Source organism: Leptodactylus fuscus, chromosome 4 (genome assembly GCF_031893055.1).
Source record: "Leptodactylus fuscus isolate aLepFus1 chromosome 4, aLepFus1.hap2, whole genome shotgun sequence".
Lineage (NCBI taxonomy): Eukaryota > Metazoa > Chordata > Amphibia > Anura > Leptodactylidae > Leptodactylus > Leptodactylus fuscus.
The window spans coordinates 100,829,038-100,840,868 of record NC_134268.1 but is presented as its reverse complement, the minus strand read 5'-3'; the positions used below and the strand labels follow the sequence as shown (position 1 = coordinate 100,840,868).

The following is an 11,831-nucleotide window of genomic DNA, read 5'->3' as shown; positions in this document are numbered from 1 at the left end:
CGGAGCACAGGGGGTGTTCCGCCTGTGCTCTGAGCACAGCACTCTCATATCCAGTATCCCGCCTCCTCTGACCACTACATGCCCGTTCATGTGCAAAGATCCTTCTCTTCTTATTCTTCACTGCATAGGAAGCAGCACTTCTCACTACAGAGCATGTGCGAGACTTGTATGTTGACACCCTCCTAATACACTATACTGCCCCCAGGTCTGAGCACAGTACTGTCATAGCCAGTATCCTGCCTTCTCTGGGTGCTACATGCCCCTTCATGTGAAAAGATCATTCTCTTCTTATTCTTCACTGCATAGGAAGCAGCACTTCTCACTACAGCACATGCGCGAGATTTGCATGTTGACACCCTCCTAATAACACTGTAGTGCCCCCAGGTCCTACACACTAAAGTGCTCTGAGGTCCCACACAGTATATTGCTATGAGTCCATACAGTAGTACTCACCATTCATACCCAGACCCTGCTGACTAACAATGAGTGCTTAAATGCCTTTAGTGATCAGACATTGAGCTCCTATCCTGTGGTTTTTTTTTTTTTTTTTTTTTTTTTAAAGTTTCTCATTATTGGAAGTGGTGACATCTTGGATGTACTGCCACTTTTTTTTTAATCAGTGGCAGTCACTGAACCCCCCCCCCCCCGACTCCACAGAATGAAGGAGCAGAGAACTAGTTATGTGTCCTGCTGGCCATCCACAGTGCAGGGAACTGCAACACAGCAGAATGTCCTGATTATCACATATCGTCAGGTATGACAACCTCTGCTTGGTTACCTCTTCTATTGTGTTTCTTACCTTACTTTCTAATGAATTTTTCTAAACGCCTGTACCGCTAGGTTCACACCTGCCTTCAGCACTCTGTTATGTGCTTTCCATCTTCTGCATGCAAGTAGACGGAAAGCAAAGACCGGGTCCGGCCGTGAGCGGCGTGAGTGTTTTATGCTCTCTGCCGCGAAACGGTTTTTTTTAATCCGGACACAGAGTACTGCATGTCCGGATTAAAAAACCCGGTTTCGCGGCGGAGAGCGCAAAATGCTCACCGCCGCTCACGGCCAGACAGCTTTCTCACCCATTCAAATGAATGGGTGAGAGAGAATCCTGCAGGTTTCCGTCTCCTGCTCTGTTTTATGCAGGAAACGGAAATCTGCATAACGGAGTGCCGGGTGCAGATGTGAACGAGCCCTACCACATTTCCCTATCAAATCTGCACTGACTTTACTATGCACAGGCTAGTAGGTTGAATGGGGAAGAAGCAATCACTACTGCTATCTTTCATCCAACATTGAGTTCCAATGATTATTGGCAGCACTTTTCTGATTACAGGGTGACCTTCTTATTGTTTTCCAGACTCTTCTCATCAAAATGTGGGATTATGCAAATGTCATCAACTGCAAGCACTTACTTATAACAAAAAAAAATAAATCAATTTAAGAGTAAGCCTACATACAGACGACAGTGGGTGAATACATTCTGTTTTTATGGAGCCCCCATAAACATAGAAAAATATTAATACAGCAGTGTGACAGGTGTTAATAAAGCGTATGACAACATTTGTGTGAAAATAGAGTAAGAGTATATTCTCATATGAAGAAATAGCCGATTACTGTGGAAAGTTTACTAAGGTTCTGCAACGCTATTTTTTTTGTGTTGTTGTTTGTATAGGTAAAATAGAATAACCCCCCCCCCCAAAAAAAAAACAAACAAAAAAACCCCCCTGAAAGCACATAGCAAAACTGCTGCAAATCACAGTAAAATGTGCCTGGTACTGTCTCACAATAATTGGCCAACTGACATACTCTCTCCACACACTTTAAAGGTACTTTACACTTGGTGGTCTACATGATTCTCTATTACAGTTACATGCTAATAAATAACACGTGACAGTTTAACCTGTGTGTCAATATCACAGTACTAGGACAGCAAACTCCAAAGGTTGTTCTTAAAAAACTTGTCAAGTTGTTTTACACTTCATATGGGTCACAAAGCTCCTGGAAAGCATGTCGTTTTACGCTGCATTATATATGGTCCTCTCGATATACTTACACCTGAGTGAGCCTTGTGGTATTTCAGCACATATAGAGATAGGTAAGTTCTCTGTCTGCTTCTGACCTTGGTCTGTACCTGATTACTATCTAGGCTGGGGCCCCATGTAACGTAAGCACCACAATTTGGTAAAAACCGCTGCGTTTTACAGTAGCTGCAAAGTGGATGGGATTCTGGCTAAACCGATCCACACATTGTAAAAAAATACCCGTGGTGGAAATGCTGTGATTTTGAAAATGCTCACATTTTTGTAAAAAAAAACCAGGATGTCAATTATATGTACAAAATTGCTGGTGGTTTCCATATAGGTAGAATAGAAGCAGAAAGTCTGCAGAGGAAAACTCCGTGGACTGTCTGTGAAAATCATCGCGAGAAAAACCATGATGCGTTTCCACAGCATTTTTTTCCACAGCGCTTCTTTGCTGTGGCTCGCTACTTGGGTCCGTAGCCTAAAGGGGATGTCTGTACAGGCACTTTACAACTCATAGAGGAAGATGAAATGTATATATGTATATAGTTATAGTAAGCCGATAGCTGGTCAGGTAATGGAGGGGGTGTACATCTCACCCAGACTACTCACGTGGGTGAGATGAGAAAACTCCAGAAATGTTTGTTCTCAGTGGACAACTTTCGTCTGCTGAGCATTTTGGTAAATGCTCAGTATTGGGCTGGATTTTTAGGAATGACAGGTAGGTTGGTATTGCGACCTGTCATTCCACCCCCCTCCAGTCCACACTTTGGGGATGTTCCGGCAGCAACTCAGCTGTTGAGAGTCTCCTCGTCAAGGAGGTTTAAAAAGTCAGCTCCAGCAGCAGTCTTTGGCAGAGTTTGGCTGGAGAGCAAACAGAGAGGTCATATTTTTGGAGCTGTGTCCTGAATGATTATACTGGATTTTGGATTTCTGTTATTCTAGCTGAGGTAACCTATTCTATGTTTAGTTAGAGCCTAGCCAGGCAGGTATATATTTTTGTATTGTTTCCTTTTGTTGCTGAACTACCTTTTTGAGTGAAAATAAACTCCACCTTTGTTTTGGACTAAAAGAAACTTGACTTGTGTGTCTATGCCACCCCACCTAGCAACCCCAGACCCTTATATGTATAAAAATCATACTCTCTGCTGGAAGTCCTATGCCATACGTGACTGCTGATTCTAATCAATGACCGCAGCAGCCATAGTAAAGGACCCAGTGACATATGTGAATGACATCACTGGGTCCTTTCCAGCCATCAGTAATTGGCCTCAGCAGTCACATACGGTGAGGGACTTCGAACTTCGAAATCACACCTGAATGGACAGTGGTGGCAGACATTGGAGCACTAGGGACAGGTAAGTTTTTTTTTATGTTTCATCTTCTCCAGGCTTCTCTGTGAGTTGTCCAAATCCTGGACAATACCTTTAACATTTAAATGTTTTTAAATTGAAAAATGGCATAGGGAAACTGATTTAGATAGAGGCCACGTGTTATGTTTTCAGTCCCAGCAGAGGGAATGAGACTTTATATAATCTTATCCCACATTGCAAAAAAAAAACAACTGCAATGCAAACTGCTAAACTTTTTTACTTCAATAAAGTAAAGTGGTTTATTGTACAGTGGCTTGCAAAATTATTAATACCCCTTGAACTTTTTCACATTTTGTCACCTTACAACAACAAACTTCAATGAATTTTATTGAGATTTTAAGTGATAGAACAGCACAAAATATGACATAATTGTGAAGTGGAACAGAAAATGATACATGGTTTTCATAACTTAAATCAAATAGAAATCTGAAAGGTGTAAAGTGCAACAATATTCAGCCCCCCTGTACTCTGATAATCCTATAATCCAGTGCACACAATTGTATTCAGAATTCACTTAATTAGTTAATAGAGTCCAGATGCGTATAATTTAGTCTTAGTGTAAATACACTTGTTCTGTGAAGGCCTCAGTTGTTTGTTAGAGAACACTAATGAACAAACAGCATCATGAAGACCAAGGAACTCACCAGACAGGTCAGAGATAAAGTTGTGGAGAACTTTAAAGCATGGTTAGGTTATAAATTCCCAAGCTTTGAACATCTCAAGGAGCACTGTTCAATCCATCATCCAAAAATGGAAAAAGTATTCTACTACTCTACTACTGCAAACCTACCCAGACATGGCCATGCACATAAACTGACAGACTATGCAAGGAAAGCACTGGTCAGAGAAGCAGCAAAGAGGCCCATGGTCATTCTGGAGGAGCTGCTAAATTCCACAGTTCATTAGGGAGAATTTGTCCACAGGACAACTATAAGTTGTGTACTCCACAAATCTAACCTTTATGCAAGAGTGGCAAGTAGAAAACCATTGTTGAAAGACAGACATAAGAAGCTGTTTACAGTATTCCACAAGCCATATAGGAGACACAGGAAACATGTGATGGAAGGTGCTCTGATCAGATGAGACCAAAGTTGCAAAGCCCTATGTGTGGCAGAAAAGTAACACTGCTCATCAAGGGTAAATCTAGCCTCTCTGCTGCCTGAGGTGGACTATAGAAAGGAGCTCCCCCCCCAAAAAAAAAAAAATAAAAAAAAAAAATAAAAATTGAGTTTACCTCCTACTAGCTACATGCTCCTATTATGACGATAAAATTGAAACGCGTGAAGAAAAGCGCCCAGAAAGCTTGTCTAGGAGACAGTCGCTTAGCATTGTCCAAATACAATACATTCTTATGGTCAGTAATTTACGATTACCTGATGTTTGACCCCCTCAAGGAAATGCTTCCACTCTTCAAAGGCCCACTTTATGGCCACGATTATCAGTATCATAATTGCATTCCGAAGTTGAGAATTTAACTTGAAAAGAAGGCCACAGATTGTAGACATGTGAGGGTTTTGGGCCCTGAGACAACGCGGCACCCACCCCTACTTCTGAGGCATCAACTTCAACAACAAAAGGGCAATCTAGGTCCAGTTGAACTAACATCGAGGCCTTAACAAAACTTTGTTTTACTTGTTCAAATGTTTGCACAGCCTCAGGAGTTCAATTGGTCAGATTGGCACATTTTTTGTGAGATACATCAACGCCTTAGCTACGACAGAGAAATCTTTAATAAATTTTTGTTAATATTTAGAAAACCCCATAAAGCATTGCAGCGCTTTAAGAGTGGAAGGCCGTTCCCAATTTTTAATAGGCGTGACCTTAAGTTATGACATAACTGAGGAAGGTGACCCTTTGAACTCCAAACAAGCACTTGGACAATTTGGCAAAGAGACAGTTTTGACTCAATAGTAACAAAACACTTCTAACATGTTCAATATGTGTGGCCCAGTCAGGAGTGAAAATCTGGATGTCGTCCAAATATACAACCACATAACGGCCAATACGTCTCTAAACACATAATTGATCAAATGCTGAAAGACTGTTGGTGCATTACACAACTAAGGTCATTACCAAATATTCATAGTCTCCCTCCGGGGTGTTAAACGCAGTCTTCCATTCACCCCCCTCTCTGATCTGAATCAGATTGTAGGCCCCATGGAGATCAATTTCATAGAACCAGCGTGCACCCACTATCTGATTTACAAGATTAGGAATCAGAGGGAGAGGGTACTGATTTCTTACCATAATCTTATTTAACTCATGATAATCAATGCATGGCCGTAAATCGCCATCTTTTTTCCAAACAAACCCCCCCCCCTCAACTCCCATAGGGAAATTAGAGGGACAGATATTTCCCTTCTGAAGACTATCCTGAATATATTTCTGCATAGCCTCACATTCTGGAGTGGAAAGGTTAAAATTCTTCCCTTGGGGTATTTGGAATCAGGAAGGCGACCAATTCGACAATTGTAAGGTCTATGCGGGGGCAACCCTTCAGCAGATTTTTGTTCAAACATATCCTGAAAATCAGACAGAAAATCAGGTAAGACCATCACCTCACTGACACAATCTGAGGTGTGCAAAGCAATGTAATGAGAAGAGCACTGATGTCCCCATTTCATCAACTATCTCTTGGGCCAATCCAAAAATAGGGTTATGGAGAACTAACCAGGGAAGCTCCAAAATCCACTTATACTGTAAATCGACCCTGCCCATTCCTATCCATTTCTCTTTGTGCTCCTCGTACAGTATAATGCTCCTTGAGTCACCCTAATATTATATGCCCCAACATTATAATGTTCTCCTTAAATTCACCCAACAGTATAAAGTCTCTCTCCTGCTGCACCCACAGTTTAATGACCCTGTCCAGTTGCCCCAGTTTAAACTGGGGGCAACTAGAGGGGAATATTAAACTGGGAAAGCTGGAAAAGGACATTAAACTGGGGGCATTAACAGTTTAATTTTCTCCTCCATTTGCCCTCAGTTTATTGACCCCTCCAGTTGCCCCTTGTATAATGTCCCTCTCTACTTGCCCCCTGTTTAATATTCCCCTCCATCTGCCCCCACAGTTTAATGCTGCCTCTATCTGCCCCCACAGTTTAATGTCCTCCTCTATCTGTTCCCAAAGTTTAATGTACTCCTCTATTTGCCCCCAAAGGTTAATGTCCCCCTTCATATGCCCCCAGTTTAGTGTCCCCTCATATGCCCGCCCCCAGTTTATTGTTCCCCTCCATCTGCCCCCACAGTTTGATGTCCGTCTTCATCTGCCAAAGTTTAAGATAAAAAGCAATGATACGCACCTCTCTTTGCTCCCTTATGGGAGTTGCAGGCGCGATGTGAATGACGTCATCACATTGCACCTACAGCTCCTGGAGCCGGCCCACATAGGGTGCACAGTGGTGAGGCAAAGGCTGTCTGCTCCTGCTTCACCACTGTATTGAACTCTTTTGCATCTGCTCTGGACGCAGATGAGTTGAATCTAGGACATACCTCCTGTTGACCAGCACCCGTAATCCAGGACTGTCTCACTGAATCCGGGACAATTGGGAAGTATGTAATTAATTGTGATACTATGAAATTTTGGGATTAAGGTTTTTTGGCCTTTTTATGGGATTATTAAAAGTTATATTTTAATAGTGTTTGTTATGTTTAGATTTTGATCTCTCCTGTCTTAAATTTAATATGCGAGATCTACTTTCCAGTTCCTCTCAGTGAAATTACTGGAGAACTTTTGGCCCAAGTGTTGGTCCTTTACTACTCTTGTTACTCTATGTACATTAACTGATTTTTTTTTTCTTAACAGCACACAGAGGTCTGGAGTATTTTATTGAAAATAATGCGAAAGTAAATTACAGAGAGGTACAGTTACGACTTGTTACTGAATTATAGTTTGTAAGCAATTGATATGTCTGTGTCATGCCCACTTTCTCTTCTCAAAATCATCAGATATCAGTACAATTTACGAGGTTCTCCTTCTACAATCTGTCCTGAATACAGACGCCAGACTCATTTTTCTGTTAAACCGGTACACAGATGCATCTACCTTGTGCCAGTCACTGCACTTGTTGCTCATTCACCACAGAATACAGTATAAATTTATCACACCCACTAATCCCTTCATAGTGCTGCACCCCTCTTCATCTCCTCCTTCATTACACTCTACTGCCCTAACCGTCCTCTCCATTCTGCCAATGACCTTAGACTTGTATCCTCTGTTATCCAAACATCCCACTCTATCTCCAAGACTTTTCTCGAGTTGCACCAGTGCTCTGGAATGCTCTACCAGTTCAATACCAACTAGGCCGCTTCAAACATGTTTTTAGACAGAATTATCACACAACCTGATCACACCTAAGCTAACATTTCTTATCCGAAGCTATCCTTTCTACTCTTTTCTTTTCTCATTTCTTTCTCTCTTGTATTCAGTGTCCTCGCTCCTATTGTTTGATATGCTACAGAATATGTTGGTGTTATATAAATAAAATAAAAAAATTAAAAACATTTTTATTAGTTTATAGTTTTATCATTCTCCATCAATATCTTAAATGTGACATTCAAAATACATACTTATGTAAACCTATGCAGAACAAATGAGGTGGAGCTGGCCATACTTTCTTATTTTTTAAGCTTCTACTGAAACATGATAGATTTTGATTTCTTTTAAGTAGTCATTATGGCAAGCACATGTTTAGGATGTATGGTAAAATCTCATCTGGCACTGTGTCATGGCTTCTATTATAAGATTTGATACCTTGTCATGGCTTCCATTATAAATAGGCCAGGACACAGATGTTATCAGAGCCATAGCCTACTATGAAATATATGCAAGTATTTACGTTAATATGACTATATATCTTTGTAAAATAATTTTTGCAATTTCTGTTCTACAATGTTTACTAGTTATTACAGAAACATCCTGATGCTTTCCAAGCTGGTAGTGTTTATCCTGACACCTTCTATCAGGATCTGTGCTGGAATGGTGAGTATATGAAATGTATCTGAATAATGGTGACAGTAAGGGTGGCATTTACCATAACATGATTTTGTTTTGGTTGCCGACATTACAGTCAGGGCTCTATGAAACAAACACAAACTGGAATATGCCCATTGGAGTACAACGTAAAGGTGAAGTTTAGGAATGACTTACTGTTAGTACTGTGCGGCAGGTGCGGCCTTGGTATCAGGGTCGTAGCCTGTTCCGCTGTAACTGTTCAGTCCAGCGTGCATGGAGTTAATCCACTTGCAGCTGATGGGCGTGGTTGGTCTGCTGACTGACACTGGTGTCAGCCTATCGGCATCTGGCTTGAGTAGTTGGGCTGGCTGATCAGTCCCGCTTTCCCTCCATTTAAGGAGGCTGGTTTGGATGCCTGGGGTTCTAGCCTCAAACCACAATTGCATTTTCTGCACGTCAGTGCAAGTCATTTGTTTGGCAGTGAGCTGTCTTAGCTAGGTAGGGCTTTTGTTAGAATTGTTGCCCTAGAATTGCCCAGGGAACTCCCACCTAGCTAGCCTCAAATCTCAATGTCATATGTGCTGCTGCTCAGTGTGTGGCCCAGCACTGTTATATGTCTTATATGTTTGTGGAAGTGGCTCTCCCTTCCGGAAATTGTAGCTATTAGTTAGGACAATTGAAGCTATAGTTTAGGACACAGTTCACACAGACTGTCAGCTTCCTGGCTGTGCTGCAACAGCAGGGGGCTGAAGTGGGTGCAGCTCAGTAAGCTACTGGGAGCACACAGTCATAGTTAGTACTTTGTGTTTGTCTTGCAGTGGGTTAACTGCAAGACTTTTGTATTCAGTTGCGGCTGCTCTGTCCAGCAGAGAACTTATATATTTAGTTTCTGTTATACCCAGATGGTGTAGTTGCCCGGCAGTGACATTAACTGTCGGGCTTTGTTCACAACAGGGTGCTCTGCGGTTCAGAGCCCAGTGGGCTCCGCAGGTTATAGTTTATTTTTTTAATATAACCTGCCAATCGTAACACTTACACATATCACATACACAAGCTCTGAATCACTCCCCCTTGCTTGCTCCACCCTGACAGTAGAGAGCATTAAGTGTACTGTTTACTCAGGAATGGTTGGGGTAAAAATAAATAAATAAATAAATAAATAAATCCCAAGTGTCCCCAGAATCTGTGGAATGGTGCCTACTAAATAATGCAAAGGACTGATGTTGGTGTAAATGGTTAAAGGACATTAAAAAGAAAAAGAAATGTTACAAAAGTAATTATGTACAACAACATAAGTTTAAATATAGAGAAAGTGTTCCCTGTGGTATCTAGGGCAATATCATGATGTGGCAGAAGACACGCATTGGACTCCATTCTTGGAAACAAGTGTGAAATACATAAGAAGAACATATCCACTACCCTGGGATGAGGTATTACTCAACTATATAATTGTTTTTAGCATTTGTCTGACATATCGTCATATCTTCTATGCTGTGCGACCATAGGCCAACATTAGGATAATCTTACTTATACATAGCTTCTCTATAACACAGGAAACTCAGAAACTGGTGGCCTTCCTATTCGGTATAGCCTCCCATATGGTAGCAGATGTGAGCTGGCACAGTTTGGGAATCGACCAAGGTTTCATAAGAGCTATGGCGGAAGTAAGTATTCAGAAATGCAATAGTAATTTTGCTTTAGCTCTTCTACTAACATTATGTAAGAGGTAACGTACAGTAAATACATCAGTGCTGAAAAGAGATACTTAATGACTACATTCAATGACTTTTTTCACTGATAAGTGTCTTGTAAATAATATTTATCCACTATTTTATTCCCATTTCCTGTGTCAAGCATTGTCTATTATAATTTGATATTCTTTATTGCCATTTTTCCCCCAGATTGATTTTCATGGTTCATATGCTGAAGCACATCATGCTGCTGATTTCGGTAATTCAGAGTTTATTACAAATTAAATTAGTTGTTCTTTTTTTTGACACAATTTTGGGGTACATACAATGTTTTGAATAGCTATTATTAACGTTTTGGGGGCTTTGTTTGAAAAAAACTACAATTCTATCATTATTTTTTGCATTTCGTTTTTATGGTGTTCACTCTACATTACAAATGACACATCAACTTTCTCCGGTGGGTCATTACTATTACGGTGATACCATATTTATATTGGTTTTATTATGTTTCACTTCTTTTGCTAAATAAAACTTTTTTTTTTTTTTTTTTAAAGTCTTTTCGTTTTTGTTTTAAGTGTTTTTAAGCCTTTGTCAGGGCTCTGTGGGGCAAGTTGTAGTTTTTATTGCTATTTTTTGAGGGGTGGTGAGGTGATGAAAAAAGATTAATCTGCACATTGATCTGTATATGTATATACAGTACAGACAGTACAGTACAAAAGTTTGGTCACACTTTCTCATTCAAAGAGTTTTCTGTATTTTCATGACTATGAAAATTGTAGCTTCACACTGAAGACATCAAAACTATGAATTAACACATGTGGAATTATATACTTAACAAAAAAGTGTGAAACAACTGAAAATATGTCTTATATTCTAGGTTCTTCAAAGTAGCTACCTTTAGCTTTGATTACTTCTTTGCACACTCTTGGCATTCTCTTGATGAGCTTCAAGAGGTAGTCACCTGAAATGGTCTTTCAACAGTCTTGAAGGAGTTCCCAGAGATGCTTAGCACTTGTTGGCCCTTTTGCCTTCACTCCTGCTCACCCCAAACCATCTCGATTGGGTTCATGTCTGGTGACTGTGGAGGCCAGGTCATCTGTTGTAGCACCCCATCACTCTCCTTGGTCAAATAGCCCTTACACAGCCTGGAGGTGTGTTTGGGGTCATTGTCCTGTTGAAAAATAAATGATGGTCCAACTAAACGCAAATCAGATGGAATAACATGCCGCTGCAAGATGCTGTAGTAGCCATATTGGTTCAGTATGCCTTCAATTTTGAATAAATCCCCAACAGTGTCACCAGCAAAGCACCCCCACACTATCACACCTCCTCCTTCAGTCATTTTTGTTCACCTTTTCTTCGTCGCACAAAGACACGGTGGTTGAAACCAAAGATTTGAAATTTGGACTCATCAGACCAAAGCACAGATTTCCACTGGTCTAATGTCCATTCCTTGTGTTCTTTAGCAGAAAACAACTCTCTTCTGCTTGTTGCCTGTCCTTAGCTGTGGTTTTCTAGCAGCTATTTTACCATGAAGGCCTTCTACACAATGTCTCCTCCTAACAGTTGTTGTAGAGATGTGTCTTCTGCTAGAACTCTGTGTAGCATTGACCTGGTCTCTAATCTGAGCTGCTGTTAACCTGCGATTTCTGAGTCTGGTGACTCGGATGAACTTATCCTCCACAGCAGAGGTGACTCTTGGTCTTCCTTTCCTGGGGCAGTCCTCATGTGAGCCAGTTTCTTTGTAGCACTTGATGGTTTTTGCAACTGCACTTGGGGACACTTTCAAAGTTTTCCC

General features: G+C 40.9%; 1 protein-coding gene across 1 annotated transcript in view; it reads left to right on the top strand.

The window, feature by feature from the left end:
• The first annotated feature begins 2,001 nt into the window (after positions 1 to 2,001).
• The window catches only part of GPLD1 (glycosylphosphatidylinositol specific phospholipase D1), a 57,016-nt gene continuing 47,186 nt past the window's right edge, over positions 2,002 to 11,831 (top strand). Inside the window, exons 1-6 of the mRNA XM_075270936.1 lie at positions 2,002 to 2,089; positions 7,194 to 7,249; positions 8,291 to 8,369; positions 9,675 to 9,772; positions 9,896 to 10,006; positions 10,244 to 10,292. Coding sequence (XP_075127037.1) covers positions 2,002 to 2,089; positions 7,194 to 7,249; positions 8,291 to 8,369; positions 9,675 to 9,772; positions 9,896 to 10,006; positions 10,244 to 10,292 — 481 coding nt within the window. The remainder of the gene's footprint in view (positions 2,090 to 7,193; positions 7,250 to 8,290; positions 8,370 to 9,674; positions 9,773 to 9,895; positions 10,007 to 10,243; positions 10,293 to 11,831) is intronic.